The sequence below is a fragment of the Lissotriton vulgaris genome, chromosome 2_1, assembly GCF_964263255.1.
Source record: "Lissotriton vulgaris chromosome 2_1, aLisVul1.2, whole genome shotgun sequence".
NCBI classification, from domain to species: Eukaryota; Metazoa; Chordata; class Amphibia; order Caudata; family Salamandridae; genus Lissotriton; species Lissotriton vulgaris.
In genome coordinates, this window is record NC_141687.1 from 717306677 (window position 1) to 717328021 (window position 21345).

Consider the following 21345-nt stretch of genomic DNA (forward strand, 5'->3'; position numbering starts at 1 on the left):
GAAAAGTACAAGGTTTGCAGCATGTAATACAGGAAGCCATAGTAAACAAAGTATAGCCCTTGTAGCGAAATTTGCATGTTCAAAAAGAGCATCATTATATGTTATACTCCCAATGAAAGGGTTATCTCCACGGGTCTTTGATTCACAGGCACCTGTAATTAGCTTCCCATCTTTATATCACAGTTTCCGTGCTCTGAACTTTGAGATTCAAGAACATTTCCCTTTGGGTACCCAATGAAGCAATGGTTCTTTTACAAAGAAGTACTCTGCTACAAAAGAGTAACGTGTACACTCATATTATCTAATATGTCATTTAATTTACACACGATGGGCAAAGAGCAAGCCTCTATCTTGCACTATGTGAGGAGCTGAGAGGGCTTCAGTGGGAGGGAGGTGGAGGATTGCAGCTAGTGGGGCTGCAAGTATCTCCTGTGAAGCCCTTGCCATTACTGGACAAGCAGCTTTTGCTGCTGACAGATCAGCACTGGCTATGTGTGCAGTAACACCCTATCTTACCACAGTGCAGCCAATAGAGAAACATTATGGCCCCGAATTGCTCGAATGAAGACCTGCTCAAGAAGTAGTTAAATATGACTGCAAAGTGTTCTATTACCTCACATCATAGCTTCCTTCCACTAGAGACTGCAAAGTTTTTACTAGATGAGCAAAGTCTTGCTAAGATTTAATTTACTAGCTGATCAATTTACTCTATAGCATGGGTTTTCACCATAAACTGGCAATATTGTCTCGGGAGTGGTAGTTGGTGCTGAAAATTGATAGTAATTTTCTCATGAGTTCACTTTAAATGTTTTTCTGCGTGGCTTTGAGAGAGGATGGATATTGGCACAGGTGGACGGAGTACCCTCTCTAAGATCAAGAAGGGTGCTCTTTGAGTTGCCCAGACTGGATACCCCTTGAAAAGCCAAGCAAACAAAATGAGCTCCTGAGGGATATTCTTTCTTTACAAGGTGACTTGGAGGGAATCGATCCAGCACACAAAAAGGGGTCTTAGGAACACACATTTACACTGCGAGATGCAAGAGGAGGAACATGAACATTCCCAATGAAGTGGTCCTCAACAAGCAGCAGCGCATGCCTAATGCTTTTCCGACATCGGCATAAATTAATGGTCAGTCTGCTCCCGGATCTTTATTACTGTTTTTTGTTAAAACCATTTAAAAGAGACACGAAAGTCTTTAATCTATGGAAAATTAAAGCCAGAAACATTGAAAACTGCAGGTAAAAATGTAGCATTTGTGAGAATGACGGGACGTTGGTGACAGAACTACTTCACAACTTTGCACATCCACATATTACATCATAATAATCTTACTACATCGCAGAACCAAAGCAGAGAGTGGAAGGTGACTCACTTTGCGCATTGTGACTGTAACAATACTGACACAGTATCTTAAAGTTGAGACCATCATTAAGAGGACATCCCTTCGATTACAGAAGTATTTTAATGCATTGTTGGTAATGACCAGTGTATGTGGGTGTTTCCTATTCCACTTGTACAACCTTCAGAAAGCAATCAATGGTGGGCCCATTTGGTGCACTGTATTCCTATCACATTAATTTAAGTGGTGTCACTGTTAACCCACCGTTTCAATGGGCACCTAGTTTATTGTTAGGGCAGATGTCCAACAAGAGTAACTTCATCAATATTATTCAATGGGCAATGACCCCATATAGGAACCAAGGTATATTTTTCTGACTGTTGAGCTCAGTCTATATCTCGTGACTTGTCCTTTTGCAGCATCCTGGCAAATGTTTTGAGGGGCATCTAATGACTGAATAGTGAATAAAGCAAGAAAGTGCTGTTAAGAGCCTTTTGGCATTCCCACCCTCATCCATCATACTTTCAATAGAATGTAAAGAGACAGTCTAGTAGGTCCATGAGAGAATGTAGTATATTTTAACGAGATATGGTGACCATTTCCATTTCTTTAGGTAATGAACATGGCCCGATTCACAATAATGTCATACCTTTCAGGGCGTAGACAAGAAAAACATTTTTAGGTGAAGTTTCTGGTGCTTTATAAGACATTTACATACTTTTGGAAGCACCTCAGCTTGGTTGATTAAGGCATACATTTAATAGTGCACTAAGTATAGCAAAGGAGAGGCAAAAGTTTAAGAATGCCCACCAAATGATGATGCTGTGAGCATTAACAAGGTTTACTTATCAGCAATGCTAATACCTCATCACCCCAACCTTACCCTGGAAACACCCATTATCCAACTTCCAGGTGACACTGACAATGGCAGAAGGTCTGCAAAGTAGGTGCTTTGTGTCTGTCAATAATAATACGTGGCGTTCAACTGTGCCAAAATTTGCTATGGAACCAGGCCAGGACTTTGCACTGAGTTTGAAACTCACATAAAGTCAAAGTTATGCACATTGAATCACGCCCTTTCTATTTTGACAGCACAGTTTCTGAGGGGAGGACACTTTACATTACAATTCATTTGTCTTTTCCACGAACACTTGGAAACTCATTGGCACGCCTTGAGAGGGAGTGACCTACTTAATTTGCAGATGACAAGAAAAGTACAAATAAACATACTTGTCGGAGACAAGAGCATGAGTGCACTTAGTTCGCAGAACGCCTTAAGGCAAGGGAAAATTTGTCAGGGCTAGGATAACTAGAGCAACTTAGAGAGCGCGTGCTCCTTGCAGATTGGGGTGTTCTCAACAGTGGCATGTTAAAGATGTGCCTTCCTTAGAAAAAGAAACACCAAGAAATCAAAAGTCATTAAAGAGTTCTCAGAATTAGTGTGATAAGCGCAGGACTGGGCTTGCTTGATTAAAAAGTAATTAAAATCAAAACATAAATCAGTGTAGTTCAACTGGCACTCCTTAGTTACACCAAACGTATCTTGCAGATGAGGTCTTACAAAAGTTTAATAAAACATTTTATACGACCATTTTTTTACATCTTTCATTAAAAAAACATTAAAATAGTTAATTAAAATAGTTACATGTGAATATATCTATTGACATTTTACATTACCCCAAACTGCAAGTAATTTTGATGTTCAGCAGAGGATCAAATACATTTTTTTTTAAACATACAAACATTTGGCTGCCCGCCAATAATGGTTCAAGAAGGATTAGTTACTTACCTGTAATCCTAGTTCTCTTCCAGGGGTATCCTCATCAAAATCATAAGCACTAGAATATTCCCACCCATGCCCGGGACCCCGGAAACACAATCATATATGTGCCCCACATATATGCATTTCTATATATATATATATATATATATATATATATATATATATATATATATATATATATATATATATATATATATATATATATATGACGTTCACTCTGCTATTATTTCTATAATATATACATTTCTATTATATATATATATATATATATATATATATATGTATATATGTATATATATATATATATATATATATATATATATATAAAATATATAAGCAACTGCAGCCTCATACACATCAGAGCTGAATAATGCTGCAAGGACTCCCCATTATATCATGAAAACATGCATTAGAAACAGGGAAAAACAAACAATAAAACATGTTTTGAATCGGTTTTAATGCTTAGCAGACAGCAGAAACTCTCATAAAGGACTGAAAGCATAGACAGCTCCTAGGCTGCATTGCAAAAACACAGTCTAAAAAGACTGAAAAGCTATCTCATAGCCACATAGAAATAAACTGGCACCGTGCCTTTAAGGCCCTCATGACCCCCATCTTCACATCATGCCTCAGGGGTGACAGTTAGATCAGTTGTTCCTTGCAGTGACTCAAAAAGCCATGGCACAAAGAGTTGACAATACCTTTAAAAATACAAGAATCCTTTGCCCGGGGAGGCGGGATGGTTGCTTATGACTTTGATGAGGATACCCCTGGAAGAGAACTAGGATTACAGGTAAGTAACTAATCCTTCTCTTCCAGGGGATCCTCATCAATAGTCATAAGAACTAGAATAGAATAGCGAGCCTCACCTCATTGCCCTGCGGGCAAAGGAACATAACGGTAAATTAACCAATCAGCTTAGATAACCAAGCCTGGAACAGATAGAACACTATCCGAAAAAAAGATTCCTCAAGGAGGCTTGGCCCACTTGAGTATCAGCCCTGGAATCGAATTCTAGGCAGTAATGCCTTGTGAAGGTGTGAACTGATCTCCAGGTTTCAGCCATGCAAATTTCTGACATTGGAACATCATGCAAGAAAGCCACTGTGGCCGCTTTCCCCCTAGTGAAGTGTGCTTTAGGCGACAACAACAAGGGTTTTTTAGCCAGCAGGTAAGCCAATTTTATGCAAGACACGATCCATCTGGAAATGGATCTTTTAGAGGCTGGGAAGCCTGCTCTCATGGCACCATAATTCAAGAATAATGGATCAGTTTTTCTTATGCCCTTGGTACCCTCTGGATAGAATTGAAGCACTCTTTTGAGGTCAAAGGAATGCAGCAACCTCTCTGCAGGAGTCGCGGGGTTTGGAAAAAAGGATGGCAGGGAGATTGATTGATTAATATGAAAATAAGACACAACCTTAGGCAGAAAAGAAGGGTGAGCCCGTAATACAACTGTTATGGTGAAAAACGGTGTACGGCTCTTTTGCACACAGCGCTTGGATTTCACTTACTCTGCGCGCTGATGTTATCGCTACCAGAAAAGCGGCCTTCCACGTCAGTTGCTGTAAAGAAGCCTTGTGAATGGGCTCAAAAGGAGGACCCATTAATTTGGACAGCACCAGATTCAACTCCCATGGAGAAGAAGGGTTTCGAACAGGGTGATATACTTTCTTCAACCCCTGTAAGAAGTCCTTAACCACCTGCATTTGGAAAAAGGAAGGTTGGTTGGGTGACTTTCTGTACAGAGTAATGGCTGACAAATGAACCCTGATTGAAGCATATTTCAAACCTGCTTTAGCTAGATACAGAAGGTAAGGAAGAATGACATCCTCCTGCCCCTTCGTAGGGTCAAAGTGATTTTCAACACACCAAAGGAAGAACCTCTTCCACTTGAAAGCATATAACACTCTTGTGGAGGGCCTCTTAGCCTCTTTTAAAATGTGCATGCAATCTTGTGGCAGTTTCAAGTGTCTGTATTGAAGGACTTCAGAAGCCATGCTGCCAAGTTCAGTGAGGGAAGGCTGGGCTGGGATGGAGAATCTTCCCGTCCATCTTGGTCAGTAGGTCCGCTCTGCAAGGTAGTCTCCTTTGTGAGAGCACTGACAACTGAAGAAGGTCCAGGTACCACCACTGCCACGGGCAGTCTAGAGCTATCAGAATCATTTTCATGTTGGATCGGATGAGCTTGGACACCACCTTCGGGATCAAAGGCAGAGAAGGAAAGGCATAGGCAAATGTCCCTGGCCAATCCATCAAAAGAGCATTCCCCCTTGTCCCTGGACGGTGGAATCTGGATGAGAAGGCGTGGCATTTTTTGTTTTTGTCGTCTGCAAACAAATCTATTGATGGAAAAGATCTGCCACTACCTCGTCGTATAGCACCCAGTCTGGCTGATCTTTGAAGTGTCGACTGAGCACGTCTGCTTTGACATTCTGCTCTCCTGGAAGGGGCACTGCTACTACGGAGAGGTTTCGGGCTAGTAGCCAGTGCCAGATCGCTTGAGACTCCAGGGAGAGAGGGCGAGAGCACGTACCCCCTGCTTGTTTAGATAAAACATGGTGATCGTGTTGTCCGTTTGGATCAGGACTGAGTTGGACTTGATTGAAGGTAGAAAAGCTTTCAGAGCCAGGTGGACTGCTCAAAGCTCCAACATGTTTATGTGCTAGGACTGTTCCTTTGTGGACCAACAGCCCTGCATTTGAAGGCACCCCATGTATGCCCCCCATCCCTGCAGAGATGCATCCATTACTAACGATTACACTGGAACTGACTGGTGAAAGGGGACTCCCACCAACAGATTGCAACGGTCGCATTCTCAGCCTGGTGTTGGGGATGAGAAATATGCAGGAGGCCATTGACACCAGCAGAGATGCAACTTGCCGGACTGCTGGGTGTTCTGTCTGGAGCAGAATTCTGCACTTCTGCTTTGAAGAAAGTCTCTCCTCCGAAGGAAATGCTCTTCCTCTGTTTGTATCCAGAATAGATCCTAGATAGTGGATCGTATGAGTGGCCTGCTGCACTGACTTCTCCATGTTGACATGAGGGCCCAGGTCGTGAAACTGCTGCAGACAAACTTGGAAGTCGCTCCTTACTTGTCGGGGAGATGGCCCTTTGGGAAGCCAATCGTCCAAGTAAGGGTAGATGAACAGACCTCTTCTGTGAAGGGCGGCTGCCACCACTGCCATTCAATTGGTAAAGACTTGTGGGGCAGACTTGAGCTCGAAGGGTAAGACTTTGTACTGATAGTGTTTGCGTCCGACCACAAACCGCAAATACTTGCGATGACGCCGAGCAATGGGTATGTGGAAGTACGCATCTTGGAGGTCCACCGAACACATCCAATCCCCTGCTTGCAGACGTGGACATATTAGATGAAGGGCCAACATGCAAAACTTCTCCTTCACAATGACTCTGTTCAGAAGGCGAAGATCCAGGATAGGTCTGAACTTGTGCTCCTGATCTTTTTTGGGCACAAGAAAGTACCTAGAGTAGACTCCATTCCCTCGCTGGGAAGTAGGAACCCCTTCTATGGCTTGCTTTTGAAGAAGAGCTTTCACCTCCTGTCGGAGCAACTTTAGTTGGAGAGGACAAGATCTTTTTGGAGGAATGTCCTTTGGGAGCACACTGAAACGTAGTGTGTATCCATTACGCAGTATATTGAGCACCCAGCGATCTTTTGTGATGCTGCACAACTCTGCCAGATGATGTGAAGCACTTCCTCCCACTCGAGTGGGCAACAGCACCAGAGGAAGCCACTGCTCATGGTTTTCTTCCTGTTCTAGCCGTGGTAGAGGACTGTTGCTGGTGTCCACCTCTACCTCTGTTCGATATCCGGCCCTGATATTGAGACTTGCCCTGCTTTTTCCCCTGGGACCATTGAGGGGTTTGAACCCTGTTGGGATCCCTTGCGCTTGTCGGGCCTGTATCGACATTTGAATTCTTTCTTCTTTTCCAAGCCGACGGCCTTGAGGGTGTCAAGCACTGCTTTCATTCTGCCCATCTCCTCATCTGCATGAGTGCCAAACAGAGAGAAGTCAGTAAATGGGAGATTTAGTATTCTCTGTTGTGCGTCAGGCTTGAGAACCATCAGCCTCAACCACAAAGATTTTCTGGCGCAGACTCCATGAGCATAAGAATGCGCCGAAAGCGTAGCACCATCCGCTGCCGTGCTGATCATTTGGTTTGCAACAAGAGATCCCTCTGTGACGATCTCATCAATGTCCTTCTGATCCTCTTTTGGAAGCTTCTCTTTGAAGCGGTCCAAGGAGTCCCACAAGGCCCTGCCATAGCGGCCTAACAAAACAGCCGCACTGGAGACCTTTAGGGTTGAAGCCGCCGAGATGCAAACCTTACGTCCCCAAGAGTCTTGGGTCCTGCTTTCCTTATCGGGGGGGACCGATGAAGATGCAGTGACAGCATGAGTCTTCCTTGCTGCCGCAACGATTACTGAATCTGCAGGCAGATCCGTCTTCAAGAAGACAGGGTCTGAAGAAGCCGGTTTGTACTTCTTTTGGATTCGAGCCGGCACCGCCTTGATCCTGGCTGGCGTCAGGAAGGTGTTCATCACAGGGTCTAGAATCCCCGGAACCAAGGGGAGTAATGGACGAGACGCCGCCTTCTGATGCAGAGTCTCGAAGATCACTGTTGTTGCCACCTGAGGTACGGACATTTCGATGTTGAGCTTCTGAGCCCCTCTCTGAAGCACATCGCGGTAGGTGTTGATATCATCTATCGGAGACACCCTCGAGATAGGACTGTCCGATAATGTAGGGGAATAATCCCTCTTTGACGAGCGGGTTGAAGAAGAAGTAGATGGTGTCCTCCTACTTCTGCGATGGAAACTATGCCTTTGTCCCTGCGATCTGTCTGTGCGTTCCTCTCATCTGGGGGAACGCGATCGGTCATGCCTTCGCTCCCGGGATCTGCCTGTGCGTTCGCCACGTCTAGGGAAACTCGACCTGTTCACTTCCTGCACCAATCTTTGCAAAGGTGACCTATGGATAGGACTGGTATATTCCCGCATCCACTGTGTCGCTCCATTATCTTTCCAGTGATGCAGGGGGAGAAGCCATCTTGGAGACAAGTGCACAGCAGAGGCAGTCTGCCTTTGATGTGATGGGGACTGATGAGCAGGTCTGCTTGCTTCTGGAGAGGCAGATCCGTAGAAGGCTGTCCCGAGGAGTGAGAGGAAGAATGGTGCGAAGCGGATTCCATCACCAGTACCACTGATCCTTCCATAGATCTCACTGAGGCAGGCCTTGACGTCGGGCGTGTGCCCTTTGACATCGAATTGGACCTTCTCCTCGACGTCGACCTCCGGTCTGATGTGACTGGTCTCGATGGTTCCTTACTCCTCGACGCCGACTGGACATCCCTTCTGCTCGACGCTAAACGTCGGTCCGACGGCGACCGCCGCCGTTCAGATCCAGGTGAAGGGTCTCTGTGCCTCGACGTCGAACGTTGGTTTGAAGACATCGGCGGAGGGCTTCTCTTCCTCGACGTCGAAGGTCGTCGAGACGACAGCGGAGGGGTGTCTATCCTCAATGCTAGTCGTCGTCGAGAGGACGACGGAGGAGTTCCCATCCTCGACGCGGGTCGTCGCCGGGTTGACGACAGCAGAGGACTCTCGCCCATCGACGTCGATCGCCGATGGACTTGCGACGATGGAGGGAACCTGCTCTAGACGGCGAACGTCGTGCTGACGTCGGCGGAGGGCTTCTACTCCTCAACGCCGATCGTCGCCGAGTTGACTATGGCGGAGGGCTTCTGTTCCTCGACGCCGATCGTCGCCGGGTTGACGATGGCGGAGGGCTTCTGTTCCTCAACGCCAATCGTCGCCGGGTTGACGACGGTGGAGGGTCAAGAGTCTTCGATGTCGACGACATACCTGAGTGACGATGTCTTCGACGGCGAGCCTGCTGTCGATGGTCTTTTCTTAGATAAATGACCTACCCGTGGTAGATTTTTCAGCGCCGAGCCCGACGCTGATGTAGAAGGGTGAGAGGTCTTGCTTCATGATGAAGTCCTAGACCTCTTGGAACCCTTCCTCACTGGAGACCTTCCTCTTGAAGATTTTTCTGCCAATCCATACAGGCAAATCCTTTCTCTGTCCTTCAAGGTTCTCTTGGACAGGGTTTGGCAATGAGGACAGGTGTTAGGGTCATGGTCTTCAAGCAAACAAAGGATACAGACCTCATGAGTCTGTCTTGGCCTTCTTTTTACTACAAGAAGGACAGGCGTCAAAAAGAGAAGGCATTTTGAGTGTTAAAAATGCCCAAAACTGTCTAAATATGACAGAGCCTTACTTCAGAATGTGGAAGACGTCGAAGTAAGTCAAAAAAGTTGTGAAAAACAGATTATTTCTGACTAAAATCAGAAAGAAGTGGAGCTGTGTAACCAGGATCCTTCCTGAAGGAGCCGGAAAGAACAACTGACCTAACTGTCACCCCTGAGGCATGAGGGGAAGATGGGGGTCATGAGTGCCTTAAAGGCATGGTGCCAGTTTATTTCTCTGTGGCTATGAGTTCGCTTTTCAGACTGTGTTTTTGCAATGCAGCCTGGGAGCTGTCTATGCTTTCAGTCCTTTATGAGAGTTTCTGCTGTCTGTTAAGCATTAAAACAGATTCAAAACATGTTTTATTGTTGTTTATCCCTGTTTCTAATGCCTGTTTTCATGATATAATGGGGAGTCCTTGCAGCATTATTCAGCTCTGATGTGTATGAGGCACATATATGATTGTGTTTCCGGGGTCCCGCGCATGGGCGGGAATATTCTAGTGCTTATGACTATTGAGGAGGATTCCCTGGAAGAGAACAGTGGTCTTTAGACTTTTTAATGCTGTGCCGCCCGTGAAAAAAATAAATCATCCGGGCACCCCTCAGAATTTATCACAATAAGTAAATTAATAGTCAATGTTTAAATGTGTCTAGATGTATTTAAACACTGAAGTTAAGTTCTGTTAACGTTTTAAAAATCAAATTCATGATTGCAAAACATACTATTCTGGTCAGGCAGGCCTTACTAACGAGTAAAAGTCCCTTCCCTTTTGAAACATACTCCCAGCTAAGATATAATGACAAAAGATGTTAGTGATGGCCCATTACAGAGCGGATTACTGCAGCTCATTTTTTGAACACTTAAAAGAAAGCACTGTTATCAGCATATCCCCACTGGAATCACTTGAGGGCCTTGTCCCCTTGTTCCGGCTCTAGAAGGATGCAATCTGCATATGGAATATCCTTGCACCATTAAATATGCTTTTGGATGGTCAAATTCTGAACTACGTAGTTTAAACTGTTTTATTACGAGCCTTTAAGCTCTCATTTGAGATAATACTAGTAAAAGGGTTCACGGGTAACCTGGCATTTTACAACAAAGTGCTTCTTTTAGCTCAGTATTTCACCATATATCATCTAGCCAACTAAAACAATTCCCAATTCCTCCTACCAAGCACGGAATTATCTCAAATATTCCTCAACGACAGAAGAAATTTTTGGCCAACATGTTAAGAAATCTAAATCCCTGTTGAGCTCCCTTTTTTTTTTCCATCTTTTTTTTCGGTCGGCAGTCCATCTGGACCCGGAGCCTTATTCCTAGCTATATTTTTTAGTTGGGCCCGTACCTCCCCCTCAGTGATCTCTGTAGCTAAATATTCTTTATCCAATTTGCTCAACTGAGGTAACTCTCTTACGGCCCACCAACGTTCTAACTCTTCTTCCCCCAGGCTATTCTGCTCCCGGTATAGTTCTTCAATAAAACCTCTGGCCTCGACCCTAATGTCAGCGTCTTCTATCAGGGGTAGACCTGAACCCCGCTGTATTAGTGTACTTATACAATTCCTACTCCGCTCCGTTCTAGCTTTCCAGGCGAGGAGAGCACCACATTTTTCCCCATACTCGAAGTTTCGGAGTTTGCTCACTTCCCACCTGTCCTTATTTTTTTTGTCGGCGCGTGCCTTAAAGCCACTCTGTAGCTCACTTAGCTCTTTTTCGAGTAGTGGGATCCTACCCCTATCTTCCAATACAGCAAGCTGTAATTGTTGTTCTTTGATTTTGATCTTTTCAAGGTCAGATCTATCTTTTGCTTTCGTGAGCTTTCTCTTTAAGGCCATGTACGACCCAAGGACACTCCTCATGTAGGCCTTTAGTGAGTCCCAAACCATTGGTTCCGAAGCTGTATGTACGTTAAATAAAAAGAACTCCTGCAGATTTCCCTTAATCTTACTTTTAATTTCATCATCTAAAAGGATCGTTCTATCCAAAGTCCATCTATATAGAGGGGGGGTGACCTTAAAATCAATTTTCAGTTCCACAACTGAATGGTCAGACAAACCTACTGGAATATGAGATACTGAAACAATATCTGACAGAAAAACTTGGTCGATTCTAGAGTATTGTTTATATTTCTTACTGTAAAAAGAGTATTCCCTAAGATTTCCTTGCTTAGTTCTCCAAGCCTCCCGAAGATTGAAATTTTTTATAATATTTTTCAGGGCCAGCAAGGATTTGTTAGGGGAGTTATATTTTGCCTTAGAAGTACGGTCTAGAAGAGGGTCCAAAATAAGATTAAAGTCACCTCCCAAGATGACTGGAGCTGTGTATAGCATCATATATTCGTCTATTTTTTGAAGGAACCTGGGATTATCTTCATTAGGACCGTAATATACAGTGCATACAAAAGTAAGACTGCCAATAGAGAGGACCGCCATTAGCCATCGCCCCGACTGATCTGTTTCCCAGTTTTGTACCCTAATACCCTTATTTGCCCGCACAATAATGGCTACTCCTCTCGTGGAACCTGTCTGTTTAGAACACAGGATCTCCTTAACCCACCTAAATCTAGAAAAAACTTGACCGCATGCTTCCGCTTCAAGATGGGTTTCTTGTAGGAGAAAAATGTGTGCTTCTGTGTTTTTAAGAAACTCACAAACTCTTTGCTGTTTCTTTCGATCCCCTATCCCGTTTAAATTCCAAGATAATATTGTAGTGCTAGCTGCCATATCGAAAATCAGTAATTGTAGCTCGTTGAGATCTGCAATGATTTTTCAGCCCATCAAAATAAGAACTTCTGGAATCTGAGGACATTTTTAAGGGTTTTACCCCCTCCCCCCGAGGAACCCTCCCTCCTTACTTTTGCTCGGCGTGTCTACGCCCTAGAGAGCCCCCCCCCCACCTCTAAGACACCACATCTAACTAGAAACTTTATCTTTCCCGTGCTCTATGTATTGACCATTGTTAACCATTAACTATTGTTTATTGTGTCCCCCGACAGCCCATGTGCAGTTATTTATTTATTTATATATATATATATATATATATATATATATATATATATATTTTTTTTTATATTGTTTTTTTTTTTTGTTCCCCTTTTCCATTTCCCTCTTTTTCCCTCTTTTCTCTCTTTTCCCCCCTATGGGAACTAGCGAGTATACCAGTCCCCTCCTCCCTGTAAACTATTTACATACAATTAGTTATGGAATTAGTTGTGCACTACTTATAACTATGTACCAAAATTAATACTACTTGGCTATTTTTCTCATTTTATCTAGCAGTTCGTCTACCTCCTCGGGGTAGTTACAATTATGCATCTTATTGTTCCACATAATTTTTAGTAGGGCAGGAATTTTCATTTGAACTTGAGCTCCAAAAGAGCGAAGTTCAGGCATCCTAGAGCCTAGCTCCCATTGCCTCTGAGCCGTTTTCCCCCCTAGGTCTGATCTAATTTGATAGGGGTTGGCCCGATATTGAAGAGAGGATCTAGCGAGACATCTGCTGAGGATAAGTTCTTTCACTGTATATATCTGAAAATAGACCAAGATTTTTCGGGGGTTTTACGGTCCGAGTGTAGTCTGAAGAGGTCTCTGTGTACACGCTGAATTTCAGCTTCTAGATCTATATCTGGCCGATCCTTTAATATATCTTCCCGTAGTAGCCTGCACACAAATCCCTTAATGTCTTCCACTTCAGCCCCCTCTGGGATCTTAAGAATTCTTACGTTATTTCGACGGCTCTGCATTTCCAACCTCTCCATGTCCATTGTGAGTTTACGATTCTGCTCCTTTAGGGTATTAATATCTTTAGAATTCTCCTTTGATATTTCCGAGAGTGAGGTAACTTTACTTTCTAGGACACAGGTTCGAGCTGCTAATCCCTCCATTTTTGCTTCCAAGTTATCAAATCTATCATATAGCCCTTTTTGGTTACTCTCGGAAGTGGCAAACTTATCCATCAAATCATCCCTCAGAGATTGGAATAGACAACCAAGTCGGTCCCTCTCATCTCCACCGAGAACTTCGTCAAATCTACCCCTGGTGTTTAGTGTGTTTAGAGTAGATTCATGTGCAGTACTATTTGTACTACAAGAGGGAAGAGGATTAGCAAGGGGTTTAGATAAGGCTGTGAGGGGAGTTTGAGAGATAGAAGGGCTCCCATTATTAGATAAAGTATGAATCATAGGGGATACTGGAGACGAGGCAGTGGCCAAATTTACTACGTCTAAATTTATACTTGGGATGAGAGGCCCTAGCTTGCATGAAGAATCAGTGCTTGCTACCGGTTCATGCTCAAGGGGAGCGGATAAAGTATGTTCTGATCCTTCCATATGTGCGATCGGCGCCAGCGCTGCATACCTATTCTCCAAAAGTAAAGTTGTCAGGATGGGGAGGGGAGGCTCGATATCGAGTTTGTTTGTCCCTTCGTCTACCTCCACTGCCTTATTTGGAACCTTATTTGGAACAGCAGGCTCTATAGTAGTATCTGGCATTTCTCCTACTCCCAAAGTTGATTTTCCGGAGTTAACTGCCTGCTCCATGATCTTAAAAAAGCTTTTAAGTGAGGGGGTGCCTTTCTGAGCTAAAAGCTGTTTATTACACTTAGCAGCCCCTCCTCTCTTGCCCCCCCCTTCTTCTTGTGTTTATATGGGGATACCGGTATTGGCCCCTCTCTCACCCGGTTTTCTTCTGACTCCCAAACCCCCTGCCTCCTGAGGTCCTGTTTAGACCGTAACTGGTATCGGTTTCTGGTGCCCACTGCTCCACTACCAAACTCGGCCCCCTTTGACAATTTTAAACCTCCCTCTGTATTACCAAGGGGATTAACCACACTAATGTCTGTGCAGGTAGATCGGTTTTCAACTTCACTAAAAGCTTCTGCCTCCATGCAGCCACTCCCACTTAGAGCCTCCTTACCAGTAGCCTCGCGTTCCCTTAGGCTCAAAGAAGGGTAGCAACTCCAACAAACCGGTCCTTTCGCTCTGAAAATGAGTGCCGCTCTTGAGCGCTGCCAATAATCTCGGCTGTGGAATAACTGCGTACTTTTGTGGGCATCAGTTGGTAAATACACTGCAACCCCCAAGAGACTGCAGCGGCTCCCGACGCTTCCAGCTCGGTTCCACTCTCCCGCCTCCAGCCGAACACACAGCTGGTCGTCACGTGAGACGCAATGCAACCCTCAGGTCTGGGTCCGGGGTCGCGGTCGGGTCCGAGGTCCTAGTGCCTGGAGTGTTTTTCGGGAGACACGAAGGAGACACGAAGGAGAACAAAACTCAGTTTTCCGCAGGAAAAAAAGAAAACTGAAACATTATCTGTCCTCACCGCTCAAAAAACTGCAATAGTCAGCCGGTAAAATCCATCATTACGCCGATCGTTGTGACAGATTGTGGTGTCGGGGTGGGGAGCTCCGCAGCAGCCGCTAGCCTGCCGCCGCCATGTTCCTCCCAACCCGGCACATTCGCTGTTGAGCTCCCTGAGCAAGTAGTAGAATTGGAGGCCGTAATGTTACAGATTTAGGTGGCAACTAAGAGTTATTATTAAATATTAAAGCATAAAGACAGCTCACACCAATGAGTTGTGGAAGAATATTAGGATAGTAATGGATGAAATGAGGAGATCCATGTTTTGTGATCCTCCTTGCCACTGATGATAATTGGGAGAATAGCATAAGTACATTTATTGTTTTATTAAAGTGTCTTTACTCTCTTCAGTAAGTAGTTTGCCACATGGCAAGAGGAATTTTCAGTCAAATTATTAAAGTGGTAACTTTGCTGGTTGGACAAGGTAGGGGCAGACCAGAGTCCACATGGAAACACTCACACTTGGTCAATTTAGGTTTGTATTACTAATCTGTGCAGTTGTAACATTCATGTGCATTGGCTTGATGAGGCCCCAATCAGGAGAAGCCTTTGCTGTCTAGTTGTCGTGGAGGAGTGGAATGGTCCTGTATCTTCAGGTCGTCACGAAGCTTAAGGTACATGGTACCCATTTGATTACGTACATGGCACATATACAGCTCAACAAGGTACTAATATATTCTTGGGCCAACACTGTACTATAACTGCATAACTGCATAACTTGCCTGAGGCTTGAGCCGGGCACTCGTTTTTTAACCTAAAACTACCCTTGTACTGCCAGCACTTGCCCTGTGTGTCCGCTCCCCCCCATCTCCAGTGCGCCGTTTTTAATTTGCGACGCTCTAATCTCTCCGAGTGAAGGGTGTTGATTTAATTTTAAAAATTGCATTTGCACTTTACATTTACCTACCTAGCTGACGCTGCCTCCCCCCAGAGTTTCCGGCCGATTTTAGGGCTGGGATTACTGGGACTCGGGTGGAAGTGACTACGGCGGCCATCTTGGGTGAGTCACTGGTATAAAACCATCTGGCTATGGCTCCGCGCAGCGGACGCGTTCAGCGGGCGCGCCGCATTCGTGCCGGAGTGAAGCCAGAGTCCAGCCCGTCTGCGCCCGTCCGCGCTGAGGACGTGCTGCAGTACGGGCTGAGTAAGGGGAATCCAGAGTTCTCCACCAAGGTAACTCATTCATATACCCTTAAAGATTTGCTTGCTATGAAACCCAGCTCGCTCTCTTGTCATCATAGGCATACCCCGGAAGCTCTACGAGAAGGATATTCATGTGGTATATGTAGGTCTAACTTATCCACTACCCACGATTTTAATAACAATGCTCAGTCTACTCGCCAACTGCGTAATGAGGCCACTGTTGAGAAAGGCTATTTAATCAACGCACGTTCCATCATCAAAATAACATCTACTTTCACGATTGCGTGATAGCTAGGAATCCAGCATGGGTGTTTATTACAGAGACTTGGGCCACAGACACATCGGGACATGACCTCCTCCTAGCCATCCCAGAGAACTATGCTTTACAGAGATTAGACAGAGGTAAGCGTAGAGGTGGAGGCCTAGCTATCCTACACCGGTCTCATATCACCTGCAGAACTAATGCTTTGTCAAAACTATCAGACCCCTTTGAAGCCCTTCACTTCTGCATTTCATCATCACCATCCTCGTCATTTTCAGGGATTCTGATGTATAGGCCCCCTGGGCTGAGATCACAGTTCAGCAGTGACCTGTTTAGACTATTAGAACCCTATGCAGGCAAACTGCATTTCACTATACTAGGGGACCTTAACTTTCATCTAGAGGACATCACTTCCAAAGATACTACATCTCTGATTGATCCTCTAGATGCCTGCGGTTTCACACAGTTGGTCAGGGAACCCACACATAGAGCAGGCCACACTCTGGACGCAATTTTCTCTAATGACTCCAGGATTATGACTGGCCCACCGGAACAGCTAGTGTGGACCGACCATCTAGCAGTACCTATTGTACTTACCACCTCTAGTACAGAGCTGTCTATGAAAGAGCATTCTACAAAAGAATGTAGGCGAAATTACAAAAATATCTCCAATGACTCCCTTGCCCCGTTTTTTGGAACCCTTTCCCTGACTCCAGACCCAGAGAAGGCTGCTTCGGAACTAGCCAACTGCATCTCTGGGGCTGTGGATATCTTAGCTCCTGCCATCCCTAGGTATGCTGCGAGGCGTAAACCTTCTGCCCCGTGGTTTGGAGAGCAACTTAGGTTGATGAGACAAGGATGTATAAGACAGGAAAGAAAGTGGAGGAGGACATGGGACACTAAGGATAGAGAGCTGTACAAAAGTTCACTAAAGATATATAAGGCCTCAGTCATTAAACCCAAACAAGACCACTTCTCCAACATTACCACATCCTTGACATCATCTAGGGAACTCTTCAAAATTGTAGATTCCCTCTGTTCACTGCAGGCACCTGGTCCTATAATAGGCTCCCAGGAGCTTTGTGACAACATCTCAAGCTTCTTTTATACGAAAATTGTAGACATCTCCAAGCAATTGGAAGGACAGAGGAAGCTTCTGGGAACACATATAGCCACTGATTTGTCTATTTTAGAAACATGGTCAAAGGATCCTGATAAGACCCTCACCAATTTCCCTCCTGTCACTCTTGAAAATCTTACCCTCCTGTTGAATAAGACGAAGTCCTCCTCTCCCTTGGACCCATGTCCGCTTAAAACTCTGAAGGAATGTAGGGACACCTTCCTTCCCCATATCCTGGAGGTCATGAATAGTGCTTTAGAGCACGGGGTATTCCCCTCGGCCTGGAAGAGGGCCATTGTCAGGCCATTACTTAAGAAACCCTCCTTGGATCCTGCGGTGCTAAAAAACTTTAGACCGATTTCTCTTCTACCTGCCCCAGCCAAAATGCTCGAGATGCACCTGAACCATCATCTGTCTACCTTCCTGGACTCTTCTGGATTTCTTGATCAGACTCAACATGGGTTCAGGAAACTGCACAGCACTGAGTCTGCACTCACTGTTGTGACCAACAACATCAGGATGAAGGTAGACAAAGGACAGACCACGATGTTGGTCTTATTGGATCTGACCGCTGCATTCGACACCCTTTCTCCCTCAGTCTTAACATCTCGACTGAGGGAGCTGGGGGTGGAGGGGCCCGCCCTTAACCTTCTATCTTCCTTCCTGGAGCTTAGGGAGCAGAGGGTCCAAATGGGCAAATACCTCTCCCCTGTAAAGTTGTTGCAATGTGGGGTGCCACAAGGGTCGGCTTTAAGTCCGACCCTATTCAACATATATGTGGCCCCACTTGCTAGACTAGTAAGATCTTTGGGGATGGAGGTAGTGTCGTATGCAGACGACACTCAGATCATGGTGTCCCTGTCACGGTCTGTCAGCACCACAGCATTCAGCTTCAGGAGTTGCATGCAATCAGTGGCCGATTGGATGACGGTCAATTCCTTGAAGCTGAATTGCGACAAGACCGAGGTGCTGATATTCGGAAAGGACAGGGACGCCTGGTCGAGTGAATGGTGGCCGGCATCACTGGGAACCTGCCCGACCCCCTCACAGTCGGCTAGAAACCTGGGGGTCATCTTTGACAGCGAGCTGGCCATGAGCCTACAGATCAATAGAACTGTAGCTACCTGCTGGGGAGTTCTAAAAATCCTTCGCAGAATTGCCCACTACCTATCCCCGCAGGCAAGAAAACAAACAGTGGTGGCATTGGTTGGATCTCGATTAGATTATTGCAATGCGCTATACACTGAGATTAACAAGGGATTGGTACATCGCCTGCAAGTAACACAGAATGCAGCAGCGAGATTTGTTCTGGACCTCCCTTGCTCCGCCTCCGCCACGTTAGCCAGGAAGAATCTTCATTGGTTACCCATTGAGCAACGAATTTCTTTTAAAATTACTTGCCTAGTCCATAAGGCCCTTACAGCAGGACTGACTGATGGACTGGGATCTCTGCTTTCTAATTATATACCCAGCAGATATCTCAGATCATCTCAACTGAAACTCCTTGTTATCCCCCGCACAAAAAAGACAAGATGGGGAGGTAGAGCCTTTGCATCAGTGGCCCCCCGACTATGGAATGCTCTCCCCTGCGAGCTTAAGGCTCTTTCATCCCTGCCCCTCTTTAAGAAAGCTCTCAAGACCTGGTATTTTGAGAAAGCCTATTATTAATCAGTGTATGGTTATGCAATATATTATGTTAGGCGCCTTGATGCCCATTGGGCTAAGTTCTGCGCGTTATAAATTTATTTTCATTTCATTATGGAGTCTGCTGTGGGTGGCTGCCTTGCAAAGGGAAGCTGAAAGCACAGGTTGGCCGAGGAGGCATGTGCGTAATTAAGAGATGTATGTGAAGACTGGCAAATTATATGAAGCCGCCAAGGAAAACTTTGGACTGGATATGGGTCAATTCCAGAGATGTGTCATTGGTACATATACACTGGGGCCCACAGGCCTATGGGGCCCACTGATCCCTAATTATTGCTTTATTTTACTCCCCAAATAGCAGTTGGGAGTAACTTTTCTTGCGTGCACCAGGGCCCATGGCACCCTGGCAATGCCACTGGTCAATTCTTGTTGCATACACCAACCAAGGCAATATCAATCTCATTGGAATGGTTTCCCAGAAGACTCCCAGAACCATGGTATTTTTAGACTGCTACTTGAGGGTGTCCGAATTCAACAAAATAATTAGGGTGTTACAAAGTGAAGAGCAAGCCCTGCAGTTAACTAGTAGAGACAAATCGAAATGTAGTGTTGTGGTACAACATTAGAAATATCAGGTGCAAAGGATTAATTTGGTGATTGTTTCTATGCTGGATTGCTCACTAAAGCACTGTACAGTGGGTTGACATCCAAAAGTAAAAAAGCGAAAATGAGGTATAAATTTGTAGTGTTGGCACTAATTCTGGATAAACGTCGGACAATAATGCATTGACTGCAGAGATGGAGTCAATTTTCTGAGAATGGTGTAATGCGGTCATTGAATGGGTTGTGCAAGAGGAGAGAACAATGATTAAAAAGATAAGAGGGACTGGAATCAGATTTTGAAGGGTTTAATAATGGTCCAGTTGATCTTGATAAAGATGTTGCAACAGAATCCTAATCGGAGTAAGCGAATCCTAGGTATATGTATGGACGTTTTTTTTAGAAATTGAGTGTTTATGTAATTTTTATTTAGTACACCTTCTCTGGAAATTATCCCAACCTAAATGACCATTGACATGTTACATAGTGTTATATTGTTAAACAGCCCCCCCCCCCACACACACACACACACACAACCCCCCCTTTAAAAGCACCATGGACTGTACCTCACGGCTCCCAGCATTATAGGCATGTAATCATTTACCACCTCAGCACTACCTGCATTCATGTTAAATTGACACAGGTCTATTCTCTCTCCCATCTTCATATTAATCATCCTGGAGAGGAGGTTGCAAATCTACCACAACTACCTACTCACAGAATGGCATCAACTCCATATAATGGATACTGGTCCCTTAAAACATACCAGACAATAGAAGCATTGGACAACTGCATGCCTCAGAATAATGACAAACTACTTTGGCTTATGAATAATTTACATAATGCTCCAAACAGATTCATAACATGATCTAACCGCCACTATTCAATGCAATTGATTAGTAAACAATAAATTAGTATACTCTAATTTAGCTACTCAATATACAATCGCTCTCACATTTTAACAATTTGAAACATCACCAAATGCAATTTCAACAGGCTACCTAGATTCCAATCATAAATAATTTCAGAACTGTTAAGTGCACCCAGAATTCAAAATCAATACAAGACCATAAAATGTGGGTGGAATGGATAAACAAATGCAGATCGTATGAGGATTACTTTAGAATATTCTAGGGAGCCTTCAAAAACAACTGGGCCTTGGTACTTGTGTTTCCAAGGAACCACATAACTTTTACACCTACTCCCACAGGAAAGATTGGAGAGCATTTTTTTCTATGAGAATCAAAAAGGAGAAGGAGAAATCTAGTTGTGTGATGGGTATCATATCTAAGATAACGGATTCTGCTACAAAAAGCTCGGACGCCATTTGTGTTCACCATCCCCATTTTCTCCAACAGAGATTACAAATTACAAATCCTCATTTTCCCCAGATGAAGGGAGATAGCATTCGAGCATCTTCTATTCTATGCATACATAAGTATATATTATCTGGAGTAATCGTGCTATAGTACCTATTAAAGTTTTTTTCTGCAAGTTCTGTTGGGATTTTCGGCGTACATATGCGCCTTCAATTTCATCATTGTTGCTGTGATTGACATTCAAGCTTAAGAAACTGCATGAGAACGTACCTTTTGACCGATGAATGCATGTGTGTTGGTTATCACTTAGAAAAAATCCAGCTTTACACCTGCATTCATAACTTCCCATTGTGTCAACACATATATGTTGACATCCTCCATTGTTAAAAAGACATTCGTCCACATCTGTGGGGGAAAAATAAGCAAGAGGTCATTGACAAGGTTGATGTGCATGGGGCCTCCTCCACACCACACAACACAAACCTTTTTTCAATATCAC

At 44.5% G+C, this 21345-nt stretch overlaps 1 protein-coding gene across 8 annotated transcripts in view; it reads right to left on the reverse strand.

The window, feature by feature from the left end:
* The window catches only part of SCUBE2 (signal peptide, CUB domain and EGF like domain containing 2), a 669241-nt gene that overhangs the window by 578751 nt on the left and 69145 nt on the right, over window positions 1-21345 (reverse strand). For all 8 annotated transcript variants that reach the window (XM_086955987.1, XM_086955986.1, XM_086955985.1 and 5 more), the window contains exon 4: window positions 21117-21251. In XM_086955987.1, coding sequence (XP_086812113.1) covers window positions 21117-21251 — 135 coding nt within the window. The remainder of the gene's footprint in view (window positions 1-21116; window positions 21252-21345) is intronic.